The sequence below is a fragment of the Melospiza georgiana genome, chromosome 2 (genome assembly GCF_028018845.1).
Source record: "Melospiza georgiana isolate bMelGeo1 chromosome 2, bMelGeo1.pri, whole genome shotgun sequence".
Taxonomy (NCBI): domain Eukaryota; kingdom Metazoa; phylum Chordata; class Aves; order Passeriformes; family Passerellidae; genus Melospiza; species Melospiza georgiana.
In genome coordinates, this window is record NC_080431.1 from 41,570,062 (window position 1) to 41,585,622 (window position 15,561).

Consider the following 15,561-nt stretch of genomic DNA (forward strand, 5'->3'; position numbering starts at 1 on the left):
TTGGCTTGCTGAAGTTATAATATGGAACAGAACACAGTAAAACATTTTAACCCAGCTATTTCTAGCTTTGGCAAACATGCTCTACCTTTCATAGAATGAGAGAAAATCCTGAGCTGGAAGGGACACACAAGGATTAAGTCCAACTCCTAACCTGGACAGGAGAGCCTCAAGAGTCACGTTATGTGTCTGAGAGTATTGTCCCAACATTTTTTGAACTCTGCCAAGCTTGGTGCTGGGACTACTTCCCTGGGGAGCCTGTTCCAGTTTCACCACGTTTGGGTTAAAAACCTTTCCCTGATAGCCAGGCTAAACCTTCCTGCTCTATGCTAATCTCTGGGGTCCCATCACCAGTCACTGGAGAGAAATCAGTGCCTACCCTCCGTTTCCCCTCATGAGAAGTTGGAGACTGTGATGAGGCCTCTCCTCAGTCTTTTCTTTGAGAAACTATTGCCAAGTCATGGTATTCCAATGTTTTATTCTCAGCATGCACCATCTGCCCAGCTGAGGTGCCAGGTGAAGGCTGGGTGAGTTTGATCAGCACCACTTGCTCCAGGCAGAGCTCAGAAAGTGCCAAAAGTCTCAGATGCAAGAAGCCAACACCACTAAACATTGCTGCCTTCTGTAGAAAGGACACCTGAGAAGAGCTTGAGTTTTGCCCAGAAAATGACCATTCCTTCCCCCAAAGAAGCAGACATCCTCAACAGGCAGCTCCACAGTGACTCCAGCTCTTGTTACAGGCAACATTTCCTCCCAGCTCCCAACACATGAAACACAAGAGGTTGGGGACCACAGTTTAGAGGTCTCTGCATTGTGAAGGCTTCAGACATTCCTTGTCTGCATTATCATAAAATATGTCTCAACATGAACCTGAATTAAAGAACAAAGTCTTTCTTTAAGTAACACCAGATATCAGATGCAATTTTTTTGTTGTTATTATTCTTAATCAAGCTCTTGTGCTTTTTTGGTTAGGGTTGTTTGGAGGTTTAGGTTGCAGGGGGTGGGGAGGCTTGGGGTTTATTTAGTTTTGAGGTTTTTTTTGTTGGTTTGGCTTTTTGGGGGTTTTTTTTGTAGCATAAGGACTAGGGACAAATATTTGAGTGAGCCAGTGGCTGCCCTACAGCATGGAGAATTCAGCTGGGAACAAGCAGAAAAGGAACCTGACCAGGACACAGTTTCCTCTCACCAAAACCTTCAAAAAATACAGGGTAACATTTTTTCATGGTTTTGGGGTATTTTTTACTCCTCTTGGGATCTGACAAATACAGCTGCTCATTCCTGTTACTAAAAAGCCCTCAGCTTCAAGGTTGGAGGTTTTTTTCTAAAGTCTCAGAGTCCATAAAATTCTCCATTGAAATACAGAAATATGTTAACAAAGCTTTCATTAGCAAAGGGAAAGAGTAACAGTTTACAAAGATATTTTGGCTTGTTCCCTTAAATACATAGTAGCTGGTGTCTGTATGCTTTCATCTCCTCTAATGTTAGGGAGAAGCTGGTACACAAAAACTTACCAAAACATCAGAAGTTCAAGTTCATAAATATTTGAAAATCTGCCTCCTCTTCAAAACTAATTGTTTAATCATTAGGACTCACCAAGTTTCACTGTCATGTATACACCACTTTGTTTCACCAAGACACACACAACCTTGGGACATGCCTCATTACCCTAAAAATATCATTACTCTTCCATACAACGGAAATGGTTAGTCTTGGCTTTTTAATCCATCTGGATGTAAAGAGCAGAGAAACACAACAATTCTTCTGAAACACAAACCTCATTTCATAGGGAAATAAATATTTACATCTTCCTTTAACATTATGGAATTCCTAGCATCCTGTTTATCAATACCTTAAGGTTTGCAAGTTACTCTCTTTACAGAAAAATGTTTCTCCAAGGGGGAAGTTTAAAAGTTACTTTAAAATAAGAACAGCTTTCACATATCAAAGGATAGCCACACAAATTGGACTGGGCAAGGGGGAAGCTAAGCATATGTTTTTTCCCCCTAAACAAACAGTGCACACTACATACATTACTTTGCTAGAGCTCCCACATGCTACTGGCAGGCAAAGACACAAAACCTTTTGTAGGAATGGTACAACCAGCCAGTATCATATGAAATCTAATAATAATTAAAACAAATCTCCAACACCTTAAAGTAGGATTTTCAAAGTCAACATTACACCTTAATGAAGCTTTTTAAAGCGAGCTTTGCCAATTTAAAGAAAGCAATGTAAGAAAGGTATACGTGAGAGAGGAATGCTTTAATTACTTAAACCCACAGCTAGCTCTTACAGAATTGACACATGGGGAAGCCAGGACTGCTGTAATTACCTACATTAACAGAGGACACAAAACTGACACTTGTGGAGGTCATTCACAATACCCTTGCCTTTGATGCGCTCACTTCAACATCCTCAATAGATTTTAAGCACTAGATGTCATTGTTTTACAGAGGAAACAAAGAAACCTGAACTCAAGTCTTGACAAGCTTTAAAAGATGAGGGGTAAAAAAGTAACAAACATCCTTTTTTTGAATATTTCCCCCTTCCAAAGTTACTGCGATAGTGGTGCTGACAACACTAAGTTTCACCTTAAATGACTAAGAACAAAGAAATAAGCTTAATATGTTAAAAAACATCTAAACCAGCACTCTAAAGCTCCTCTTTAAAAGCACACCACAACTCCGAGGGAGGCTGTTCAGTATTCCTAACACTTCTCAGCTCCCAAGCCTCTCTCGCTCAGGCGATGCTGCCCTGGTGGCACTCAGGTACATGCAGGAACAACTCTCTCCCCAAGCTGTGGCACGTACCGCCCCGGTGTGACTCGGGCTAGTCACACAGAAACACGGATATTTACGTCAAGCGCTGTGTGCAGTCAGACAGTCATGTTTAAAAATAGGAGGGAAGAAAATGAGTGTTAATTTCAGGTTGCTCTCTGTCCTGAACGCTTTCGAGACAGGAAGGAGTGTCTTTAATTCAGACTGTCTCGGAGCAAGCGCTACAGAAGTAATTTACAAGATGGCAAGAAATTATAAGCCTTAACGACAGGAGGGCAACCAAGCCAGCCTTTAATTTGGATTGCGAGGAGGGGGCGGTGGCGATACTGCACAGACAGACTTCTGCAAGTTGCCACGATACTTTCTAAAAATAGCAGTCCGCATGTGCCCACAGGGAGCCCAGGTTCGGGACCGCGTCCCGGGAGCCGCTGCCGGCCAGCGGGGCAGCCCCGCGGGAGCGCCGTGCGGGGCTGAGCGGGACCCCGGGCAGGGAGCGGGGCAGCGAGGGGCCGGCAGCCAGCAGCACCGAGAGACGCCTCACCTCCAGCCACCGCCGGGCTTCGGCGAACGCCGCCTGGAAGTCGTACTCCGCGTCCTCTCTCCCGTCCATGGCCAGCAGCAGCGAGCGGGGGGCGGCGGCGGCCGCTGTCATTCAGCTGCCTCCTTTTAACGCTGCCCGCGCCGTCTCCTCCCCCTCCGCCTCCTCCCCGCGGAACTCCCCCTCCCGGGAGCTCGCTGGCGCTCCGCGGCCGCAGGAATCCGGAGAGCCGCGGGCCGTGTGGCAGCGCCGGGACCCGCGGGGCAGCCGCACGCCCGGGAGGGGCCGCGCCGCCGCGGGCCTGGCGGCTCCCTCCCGCCGGGACGCGGCGCCCCTCGCGCTCCCGGCCGCTGGAGGCCGCCCCCGGCGGCTCCCGCCCCGGCGCATACCAGGAATAGCTGGGGACAATCGCACCTTTCAGGGCCGGCCCCGCCGCCCCGGCCCCCGCCACCTGCCGCCCCGCCCGGCCGGGACTGCCCAGCGCCCTCCCTCGCTGCGGCGGGGCCGCGGGAGCCCCGGGAGCCCGGGCCGCCTCCCTCACCTCCGCACCGATGGGGCTTCCCCGGCCAGCCACGGGCAGCGCTCCCGGGGAAGCGGCCCGCGCTCTGCAGCGTGTCCCGTCTGGGGGCTAAGTTAGGAGCCTTTTCCTCAGCTACGGGAGGCGTGAGAGACCCACGCTCTGTTTTCCAGCGCTTTTCCTACAAAGTGACCGAGGCGGAGGTGCCCTGGCTGAGCTGGAGGCGCACGGCTCGGCTTCCATGCTTCCCTCCCCAGCCCCGCTAGCCTCAGCTCTGGTTTAGCTCCCACTACCCACACTTGTGCCCATTACTCTGCCTCATTCGAGTCCCTGTGCCCGGCTCAGTGCAACAGATTTTTTGCTACTTCTCCATAGCACGCGCTATCCCAGGCTCAGAGGTAAAGCCCGGTCTCAGCACGGCTCCACAGGTTGGGATCACGCTGTGCTGCAGCAAACCGGAGCGCGGCAGGCAGCCGGGAGATGGTTTGCTGGCTGAACAGTGAAATCCTTTCTTCCAATACAGAAGTGGACAAGTGCTAAGCAGAAAAGTTAAGTATCAGGGAAAAGAGCCGTTTTCTAGAATACTAATCCACAGCATTAGGTTGTTGTGTTTTGGCTTTGGTTTATTTGGGATTTTCAGAGTACTAGAATTCATTTTGACATTGTATTTAAGCTCTCTACTCCTACCTGAAAGGAGGCTGTGGCGAGGTGGAGCTCAATCCTTCTCCTAGGTAACAAGCAACAAGACAAGAGGAAATGACCTCAAGTTGCACCAGAGGAGGTTTAGATTGGATATAAGGATAAATTTTTTCAATGCAAGTATGCTCAGGCACTGACACAAGCTGCCCAGGGATGTAGGGGAATCACCATCCCTGGAAGTGTTCAAGAAGTGTGCATGTTGTACTTGGGGACATGGTTTAGTGGTGAACATGGCAATGTTAGTTTAACATTGCGCTCAATGATCTTAGAGGTGTTTTCCAACCTTCACAATTCTATGATCTTTTCCTACTTGAACTTTTTGTATTATTTTTTTCTTTCCATGTCTTTTCTGTAAGTAAAACTGAGTTGCTGCACACATTTTTTGCTATTATAGCCCATGGCAGAACGTATGTAATTTTTAAAGGACTACTGAGAAAAGATAACTTAAAGCTGTTGTACTACACGCAAATTCACTTCTCCTGAGAGGCTGACTTGGGAACACATCTTGTTTTACAAAAAACCTTCTCAGAATGGAGAATAAGAATTTTAGGAGATCAACAAGCCAAGAAGCTATGAACCATCAGGTTCTGTGGTATATGGAAATCAGTGTTGCTGGTGTTAGACTCAGGAGGGAAAATGCAGTGACTCTTGCTGAAATAAGTTCCACAGGAGAAATTTGGTCTTTTATTAAAGTTACAAATGTATAGAAGTTATGTAGTTAGCTCCTCATCATGGTATGATTTGAGACATCTATGCTATGGAGTCAGCAAGGAATAATATGATAACCAAAGCTGTAATTTCAAGGGTTTTTTTCTTACCCTTTTTTCCTGTTCCAAGCCAGATCAGCCACAAGACCAGATACAAATGAAGAATCTGCATTTTTCTTGAGTGGGAAGCCTGAACATCAGAAAAAACCCTCTCATCTCACTATTTAACATCCATGATTACAAAGCTTAAAAATGTCTAAATAAAACATGTATCAGCTACTGCTGCTGGCTGACATCAGTTTGCATTACCTGAGGTTACCAAACATTTTTCTGGAGAACTACAGCAGCCTTTCTCCGGTTTTTAAGGACTTTCACTTCATTTAAGAGTACAGTACTTGTCCCTAAGTAGGAGAAAGTAACTAAGAATTCTATAAAACAGGCTTCAAAAGAGGTCATGTTAAAAAAAAAAAAATCACATTTCTCACTTATTTCTGGTTGCTTTATTTCACTTCATAACAAATCAAGTAACTTTTCTTACAAATGAAGAGTTTAATGTTTTAGATCAAGTAATTCAAGTAATTTGAGTAATCATGTAATTTGATTAAGTGTTTAAGTAGACTGCATGGATCACAGCAACTTTCAAGTTGAAGTTCCTCACTAAGTAAAAAAAGTTCCAACATGTAAATCTCATCCTCAAAGTGAATTTTAAATCAACTGTCACAGATAAATTATCTATGTGAGCCTGAGCAACCAAAATAGTTTTATTATTCCTTTGCACTAACAATGTAAGTCACCAGAGTCCTAGATCAGAGAAAGATTACATATACCAGATATGACTGCTAATTGTTGCTGTCAAAAGTAGCAAATGTAATATTGTTCTACCAGACAAAAATAAACCCTTTCAATGTGTGTGCTCCTGGGGATAAATCAAGCAACAGCTTATGTCATATTCTTTTCAAGAAGAGTTCTACAAATATTTGACACAATAATATTTTCTACCAAGGCAGGCTTCTTTCTTTAAGGGAAGACCGTACTTATTTTGTAAGTGTGGGCTGTTAAGTCTCTTTATTTTCAAACATACATTTCAATGTCAGAAAACAACTTTCTTCTTCTTCCCTTAAATGAATCATGCAGCCATGACTGAAAGGAAAGGGCATTGTACTGGTTATTAAATTATCATTTCTTAACAAAATGTCTGTAAATAACATAGGAAAACTTGCACCAATATACTTAAAAGGCTTGAACAATCCTGACTGCTTAATAGCACACCAGCTCCACTCAGCTAAAATTAATGCAAGCGTGGAGCATGCATCACCTCCTCACTCCTACACACACCATTTCCATAAAATGGGGTGTACAGGCAGCCCAGACTGCAGAGGGATTTCCTGCACTGTGTGCCCATGGCCAAGCCACGCTCCTCCACACAAAGGTGTTGAGGCTCTGGCAGAGATGCACAAGATAGAACATACAGTGTTATTTTCCCACAGAGCTTGAGCTAATAAGCAGAGATTGTACAGCTCAGGCGATGATGCAGACACTGGGGCATCACAGAGCCAAAAGCATCATGGGGTCTACAGGGTTTATCAGCCTCTAGCAGGACCTTGCTCAGCTTTACAAGTCAGCCAAGTCTTCATACTTCGCTTTTTTAACCCATGTTGTACAGGTTATGTCCATGAGGGAGATATTCCAGCAGCTTGTAGATCCCTTTACTTCCTGTGCTCCTTGAGACAGTGCCAAAGCCTGTGCCAAAGCATGGCCTCACAAGCTCTGGAGGGCTCTTACACTGTACATGTTGGGTGACATGAATTTCTGCAGTGCAGTCTTTCACAGTTTCTCCAAGAGACCATGCAGTGAACAGATACAGTTCAGCACAAAAACTAGTGCACCGCTCTTCCTTTGGCATCTCAAAATGTACCATCTTACATTTTAATAAACCAGAAATTAACAGGGCAAATAAAAGAGGGAAACCTTACCCTGCAGAACAACTGATTTGAAGAATACATAGATGCTGAGCAAAACTGCAATACTGCCAAAATACTAAGAATTCTTATTTATAGGTTTTTACTTAAGATTCAAGATGTATTTTTCAGCATGACCACAGAAAATCCCCCCCAAATTTACTATTCTAACCTTATCATGTTTGTCCTAATTTGTCTAGTCAGTCCTTTTACCCAACAAGGAGCTCCACTTCTGAAGGGATTTTGCAATAAACAGCTGCACAAAAACAGAGACACACCACTGATTACTTAAACCCACTTTTGAACACTGAAGATCATATATGATGAGACATTTCTCTAGAGTAGACAATTGATGTATCTTGTTTAACAGCTTTGAACTGCACTTCCTCTCTGTCCTCACCCTCTCCCCTATCCTAAAAGGGCCTTATCTATATTAACTATGGGTTACTTGAAAGGCAATCCTCCAAGTCATCATTAGCTTAAAAAATGCAATTTCCCAATTCAGTGGTGACAACCTTTATTTGATTTTGCTGATATTAGCAAGAAGACAACACAGCTGGTTCGGTTACTAAAGCCTCTGATTTTTATTTAAAAGCAAGTTTCAGGGCTTTACTAATGAGCATGGCAACATAAACCAAGTCTTAATGATACTGCATTTTATTAGGGTGAAAAAGCAAAAGCTTCAAAAATAGAAGCTCATTAGTGTTATTCTTCTCCTTTGCTTTTCCAAGCAGCTCACTTATAGAAAACAGACTGTTGCTGTTACTGGACTCTCCAGGTGACATGTTTTAGACAGACATGCCAACTTTTTCTTTAGAGTGCAAGAGATGTTCTAAAGTGATAAGACAGAGGCCAGGCCTCTTTCTTTTCTATAAAGAAGCAAAACTCTGCCAGAATGCTTCTGGCATAACCCCATTCATTTTTCCTGCAATGACAATTGATAGAGAATGAAAGCACCCTCTGGGACGTGGAGGGCTCAGTTTCCTTTGGCAGTGGGTTTGATTGGAAGCAAACCTAAATAATTCCACTTCAAAGGAGTGAATAAGGAATATTGTTCTGGAATGTCAAAACCACACACATTAACCCAAACCAATCTTCACAAGAATCCTAAAGTGTTAAGATTGCTTAGCTAAAAAACCAAACCCAAACCCAAAACCAAACAGGAAGATCAAACTCAAAACAACCACAATGTTACTGATTCAGGTATAGAAATTGGTCAACAGTACCTTAAGATCAGTGGGTGGAGTGGGAGGGATGGCACAGGGGAAGGCTATCAGATAGCATTCAGTAATGCCACCTGACAAACTTACAAGACATATTCCAACAGGGGAGAAAAGTACATGACTATCATGGCTGCCTTAAAACCTCCAGTCTGTTTGTTGTTGCTAAACAAACTTCATTACAACAATCATCACTTTTCTATCATTTATTTCAGTTAGGTGAGGTACTTCACATTGCTGTATTCAACTGTGTGTGCCCTCCACAGTCCTACCATTTGAATTTCTTAATGTGCCTTTTCGGGGGCAAAAACCCATGTCATTTTTCCACATATAATATAAATAGCAAGCATTGGTTTAACTAAAGTTTTTGACAATTTATTAACATTATTAGACTTGAGAAACAAAGTGAAGTTTTTATTCAAAATGTAAACATTAAGATAATTTTAAAATGTTAGTGCTCACCAACAGTAAGAATAGTCCTTTTTCTGCCTATTTTCTTCCACACATTTATTTTAAAATAATGCACTGAAAAAATGTTTTTTTTTCACTTGAGTCACCTGAAGAAGTTCTTATAGTATTCTTGCACCATTATAAATAAAGGATGGAGATAACCTCATACTCCAAGTTTTCAGCCATATCACCATACTCCACTCAGAATGTTACCTGTGCATGATACAAATGACAATCCTGCTCTGAAGCAGCTCATCATTATTACAAGGAAATATCACAGATAGTAAGTCCCAAAACTTTTAAGGGGGTGGAAGGGAAAAAACCCACCACATAAAAATCTTGCACAAAATGCATGCCTGTATAGAAATACCCAAAGTTGCAGTAGGAACAAGCAGCAAAATATAGCAAGGACAAATGCAAAGTTTATTCCACGTATGCTACAATTAGTCAAGATGTTAGGGAAGTATCAAAATTTGTACTATTAACATATGGCAATGGTTTTATTCTTACAATACATTGCAATAGAGTTGCCTCACAGGAAAAGGCTTTTAAGCTGCAGACAGTGCAATTGCATTGAATCTTAATTCTTCTGGGTCACGTTCCATGAATTTCTTGCAAACTTCTATTGCATCCTAGGGGGAAAAAGTACAAAGAAAACCAAAATGAAAAACAATATAAATCATATTTGTTATTAAAAAGCAAACAAAACACAACTGAAAACGAAGATATGCTTTATCCAAACTAGGCCCAAAATGGATTTTTCCATAAAGGTTTCCTAAATAGTGTGACGAACCTACATAAATGGTATTTCTGATGTGAGTTACCATGACTCAAGATTACTTACAGTGCTCATATGGGCAGCCTAAAAGAAAAAGTTTTATGAAGGACCTTTAGCAATGATGATTTTTGTGACTGAATATTACTTTGTGCAGCAGATGTGTTGCTTTTCTGACTTTCTAAATGCATCTCTGAAGTTTGCCTTAACTAGTACTGCAGCCTTCAGAAATTTTTCCTTTGTTTCAAGATGAATCTAAGCTGGGTGGGGTGATTGAAAGATTTTAAGTAATTCCTTCATCTAGCTTTAGGGTGCAATCTGGAGAACACATGTTATCAGCAAAAACAGGAAAAAGACACATAAAGAATAAGGAAAGCTTTATCCAATTTCTTCCCCTGTCCAAGCAAGCACAAATTATTTGCAAACTTTACAGACGTTAGTCTATGCTTCTAGACTACAAAATAATTTTCTATTTTGTTTGTTTTAGTTTCTCTGGTTTCTTCCTTTTGTAATACTAATCCAATCTGGATATCATAAAACTCAGATCTATGCATTGACTTCTCTCAACTTCAACTTTGCATCATTCTGTGGGGATGACAGTTTATCCTCCCAACTCAGTGTATCCCTTTCCAATTATTTTCTGAGCTCATGACACAAAGAAGCACCCAAAAGAAGCTGTGAAAGTAGAGAAGAATGATCATTAGCATGGGTCAGAAAGGAAATCAGCTTCTGTCAGCGTGACACCTATCAAACTATAAACCAAAGGAAAGAGGATGAAAAATTGTAAGTTTTCAGTCTGCTAACTTCTTGTTAGATGTACTAATTGAAAGGAGCAGGAGTATATGAAAATCTAAGCACAGAAGATAAGTCAGTCTGATCTTGTAGTCGACCCTTATGATATTTATGTTACGATACTCTCTCATCCACAGCCACAATGTAAGTGTTCTAAAGTATCTCTTTTCAAACCTAATTTGGCCTCACCATCCCACTTGCTCTATTCCTCATCCATATAAATATAGCTAGACTTGTATAGGTATTTTCATATATCTACTTTATAAATTTTGTAGAAACACAGCAAGAATTTCATATAGCACCATTTAAGGAGGTTCTGTATCCCTACCTCTAAAAAAGAGTCGTCGCTGGTTTCCCCATGGTTTATTGGAAATGGCTTGCGCCCATCTGTTGGAAGACAAAGTGGGATTGAATAACACATTTATAAAATTATAAAAGCTTTGTTTTTTCCAGTTGAAACTATTTAAGCAGATCTTTTGTACTTCGCTTTCCAAAATGCTATCACATTTTTCATAAAGTTCACACATGCAGCTAGATGTTCCCTGGTCTCTCCACTGCTGACTGCTTCTACCAGTATCATTATACACAGTCTATTGCGTTTAAAAAATAATCTAATAAAAACAATGAAATATTTTTCAGTATTTAAGTTGAAAACTTCAAAACTGTAAGATGCTGTTGGTTTAGTGCTTGTATAGTACTTCAGTTTTCAAACAGAATAGAAAAATTTCAGCTACACTTGATGGATTTACACAGACAGACAACTGAATGTCTGTGGTGTTTGACAGCTGTGATCAGGGACTCCACAACAGACCAGAGTAGCAAACCCACCATTCTGAAGAGTCTGGCACCACTGAAAATGTTTCTGTCATTTAAAATAGATTAGCAAACAAAACCCAACAGCTCTAAATATTTAGTATTTTCACAGCATTTAAACAGGATTGCTATGGTTAATTTTTCTTATATTTTTTTTTCCTTGCATTTCCAATAGAATAAAGCTTGTCATTCTCAGCATTTAAAAAAGAATTTCATTAATATAAATATGCTTCAGGTTACTTGCAACGAGTTAACAGTATGAAAACTTATGTCAGGTTATCTGAAACATTTCTTTAAAAATACAAAACAAAATCCTTTTGGCTCTGTCTTCCCTGTAAAAGGCTTTTCCCTCCCCAAAGTTGCCACCAAAGTTGACAACACTTCCAAACTACATTTTCCATAACTAAAAATAGATTTGATGTTGAAAAACATTTGGATTTATATGAACAAGATGTTGTTCATTATTGTAACTACCAGGGCTGCAGATACAAGGCAAAACCCTCAGAAAATGCCAGGGAAACAGAACTGAATTCCCTGCACTGTTGCAAGTTTACCTTAATTTTGGGGCTTTTTTGAGTCCTTACTGGCAGAACAACATTTTAATTTCACATGTCTATAAATAATGTGTTTTCTATGACTGAAACATCACATATATTTAATATCCATGTGCTTCCTTAGCATTTTCTGCATGCCAAAGCCCACATGCTGCCCACACTGTCTGAAGCCAGTGAATCAACTGAAAAACCTTCCATTTTACTACTTTTATGTTGGGGGTTTTTTGCTTCCTTCCACTGGTACACAGAGAAGTTATTTTAAAAACATAACAAATAGTACTATTGACATTCCACTGTACATCAGAGCTAAATGCTCTTCTCCTTCTAATTTGTTATTTTTAGGAAAAATTCAAATGGCGCTTCTCTCACATCATACCTACAGAAATTGGGTAAACATGCTCATCATAGTATGTAGTCAGCTTTTCAAGCAGCATAAATTCATGGACAATGAAAATGTATCACAGCACACAACTAGAACAAGTGAAAGTCATCCCTTATGCCTTGAAATCTAGAGCCGTAAAATATTTATTGCATCCTACAGTACTTACCTTTTTGATCTAGTCCACTGACAGATAGACAGCATCATAAAATACAAAAATGTGTGCCTATTGGTTATGACTTATCCCTGCTAATACCCCTTAGATCAACTTAATATTACCATAAGCACTTCTTATATATTGCTTATGCCCCATGCTGTGATTACTTATCACCTGTTAAGGGCATTGCTTAATTACATGCTGATTTTCAAAAGATGAAAGTCTTATCACCATAAAATACTGCAAAAATTATGTTAGGAAAGATCAGTGACTTGCAGTTTTTACATGCTGATCTGCTTGTTGGGTTTCTGAAGAGCCTGCTGGAAAACCTAGTTGCCCAGCAACATATTTAAGATTGGAGGCATTAGAGAATATCTGAGCAAAACTAAGTGCTACACAATCTGAACAGGAAAAAATAGCTGTATTTCAAAAAATAAGGAAATAAGGACTACTGCTGCACAGTTAACTGTCTACTGACCACAAAAAGTAAAGGAAAAAATACCAGACTATTACAAACAAGTTGCAGAGTGTTAATATCTCTTAGTAACCTGACTGCATAATTTGAGTTTAAACATTATCACTTATGCTGTGCTTATTAAGCACAGCTGCTTAATAATACAGCTAACATTTCTGAAGTGGCACACAGTTAACTTAATACTTCCACAAGCAGCTCGGGAACAGAAACATAACAAATGTCCTGTGAAATTTTGAGTGTTTATCCATTTTTCTTGCTTCCTGTCCTTATAAATGCCCATAGAAGTTTGGATGCAGTCTAGTATTCTGTACCATTTTACCTTCATAGGATGGAGTTAAGGGAAGGAAAACAATAAAACCCAAAAAAACAAACCAAAAATCCTAATAAACAAACAAACTCCCCCGCCTCCAAAAAAATCCCAAAAAACTAAGAAGAAGGCTGCAGTTGTTTGAAAGAAATCCCCAGACCCTAAGATGCAGCTGAAAAGAACCTAAGCCCAACATAACATCAAGAAATCTCTCTGAAACTTTGACAGTTAACAGCATCACTACTTGAATTTGTTTCTAAAAAATGGATAGTGGATAAAAAGTGTTCTTACCCAATTCATAGAGATGACCACCTACATTAACTAATGCAATAAAGTGAAGATCTACTTTTTCATCTATACTTGGTGCCTGCAAGACAAAACAAGACAGAAAGAAATTGTGTTTATTGAACTCTTATTGCTATATGATTAATGAGCATGTATCATCATAATATAAAACATACCTGGACAAAAGAGATTACAATTGGGAAGCAATTGTAATTCTGGATCTATACAGAATGGCAGAAGTCAAGTGAGGAACATTTTGGAATACAAAAGAACTGTCTGCAATGCATATATCAGTAAGAATCCATGCATTAAAGTATCTGGAAATACTTCTGATTATAGCTCTACATAAAAGCTCTATTTTTCATTACTGAATTAGAAGTAAAATCAGCTCAAACACATAAACATCAAAAATAGACTTTCATATAAATAACTAATCCTTCACTAATTTATCTCCCATAACAAAGTGATGCAAGACTCAACTCTGAAATGGTAATATTTCAGAACTGAAAATATTTACCGGTCAAAATAATTGTTTCCTCATAAGCCAACCCCAGTTAACCAGTTTCCCCTTCACAGGCAGTCAAAACAAACACATCTTAGGTGGGGAGGAAAGATAATAGCCAGAGGTGCCCAGACTGAATTTTGCAAGTGGCATCATACTCATTATACCCAGTAAGGACTGAAGTGCAGTGACAGCACCAAGGGATGCAACATAAAAAATGGTTACAGTGAGTAAAGATCCACCTAGCCCAGTACTGTGCTGGCAACTACAGCAAGCAGCAAAAGCTTTTGCAGAAGTTTGTGGGCATCCAGAGCATGGTGCTCCACCAACACACGTTCCCAGCATCTGCTGAGCAGTGATGTTGGAACCTGTAAGCCAGAAGATCATTCATCACTTCTGAGCCAAAAGCTCTATCACCACTGTTGTGTTTAATAGCAACTGATGGTGTTAATTCCTTATCAGTCTGTCCAGTCTGCATCTGAACACAATTTAAGATGATATTGTTTTGATCAAATGGGAAAAAGGACTTCAGGTTTTCTTAATTATCAAAAACCTGACTTGTGTGAAAATGTATTTCATGATTTTTCTTTCATCTTTTAATTACTGCTAGGCTTACATGAATTTTCTAAAAGACTCCAAAAATGTAAAAACTTGCTAAAAACAGATTAGAGTGTAAAATAAGCTGTAGAACCTCAAAGTTGTATCATCTTCTAAAGACTGGGCTCAAAATTTCCTTTTTGATGATGGCCATGAAAAAAGACTTTAAAAGATGATATAAATTGAAGAAATTTGGCAAACAACCAGAACAACAGAGAGAAGGACAAGAAGTCACCACAAGTCCTTCAAATACATTAAGAAGGCCAACGAATGCAGCACTGTGGAGGAAATGCCAACAGCTTACAGAAATTCTGTGCAGCAAGCTCAAAAATGGGAAAAAAAGAAAAGAAAACAAAATACCACACAACTTCCCTTCACTCTCATTTAAGATTTATCTCCATGACCAGTTAGAAGTGTGAAAGGCACAAACACCCTGTTTCATCACTGTTTCAGAGAGCCTAGAATGGAGAAAATGCATTCTGGCCACTGAAGATGAGGCATCTGATATCAAAGGGGCAAGAGGATCTTTCCACCAGAAATTCAAGCTGTCTGAGTGAAATGGACTTTGATAATTTTGTTTCACAGAAAGCCAAACAGAGCCAGGACTCAGCAAAACCAAACAGCCCCAAGAACTTGACTACTCCAGTTGCAAACTATGGAAACCAGAAGTTTCCATAAAACCACACAAGACAGCAGGTAATGTCCAATTGTTGTTATTGCTATTGACCACCCAACTTTTTACAGACATCTAAACTGTAGTGCTACAAAAGTGTGCAGGCAGGCAAGGCTTGTAAAATCCCACACTGTCACCTAATTCCCTTCATAGACATACCGCTTCACAGCTGTTCACTTATCAATTAAACATATCAACTAAGAAATCTGGGTTTAAGAAATGTCATGGTTAGGGAGAAGACCACTGCCAGTTAGTGTCACTTTAGGAAGGAGGTGGCTTAACAATTTAAAGCCTATATCTACCTTGAGCCTACCTGGGCTCAAGGTGACATGAAGCAGGAGAGTACATCACTATTTCTGAGGACTTTGAGATGTTCAGGAATTGATTTT

At 40.5% G+C, this 15,561-nt stretch overlaps 2 protein-coding genes across 10 annotated transcripts in view; both read right to left on the reverse strand.

Moving 5' to 3' along the window:
- The window catches only part of LMO7 (LIM domain 7), a 132,364-nt gene extending 128,950 nt beyond the window's left edge, over window positions 1-3,414 (reverse strand). For 7 of the 9 annotated variants that reach the window (XM_058019269.1, XM_058019267.1, XM_058019271.1 and 4 more), the window contains exon 1: window positions 3,316-3,414. In XM_058019269.1, coding sequence (XP_057875252.1) covers window positions 3,316-3,384 — 69 coding nt within the window. In that variant the 5' untranslated portion in view covers window positions 3,385-3,414. The remainder of the gene's footprint in view (window positions 1-3,315) is intronic. The other 2 variants (XM_058019274.1, XM_058019273.1) reach the window with 1 other exon arrangement.
- Window positions 3,415-5,712: 2,298 nt separating this feature from the next.
- The window catches only part of UCHL3 (ubiquitin C-terminal hydrolase L3), a 44,710-nt gene continuing 34,861 nt past the window's right edge, over window positions 5,713-15,561 (reverse strand). The window contains exons 7-9 of the mRNA XM_058018335.1: window positions 13,407-13,482; window positions 10,759-10,817; window positions 5,713-9,495 (exon numbers count right to left, since the gene is read on the reverse strand). Coding sequence (XP_057874318.1) covers window positions 9,412-9,495; window positions 10,759-10,817; window positions 13,407-13,482 — 219 coding nt within the window. The 3' untranslated portion in view covers window positions 5,713-9,411. The remainder of the gene's footprint in view (window positions 9,496-10,758; window positions 10,818-13,406; window positions 13,483-15,561) is intronic.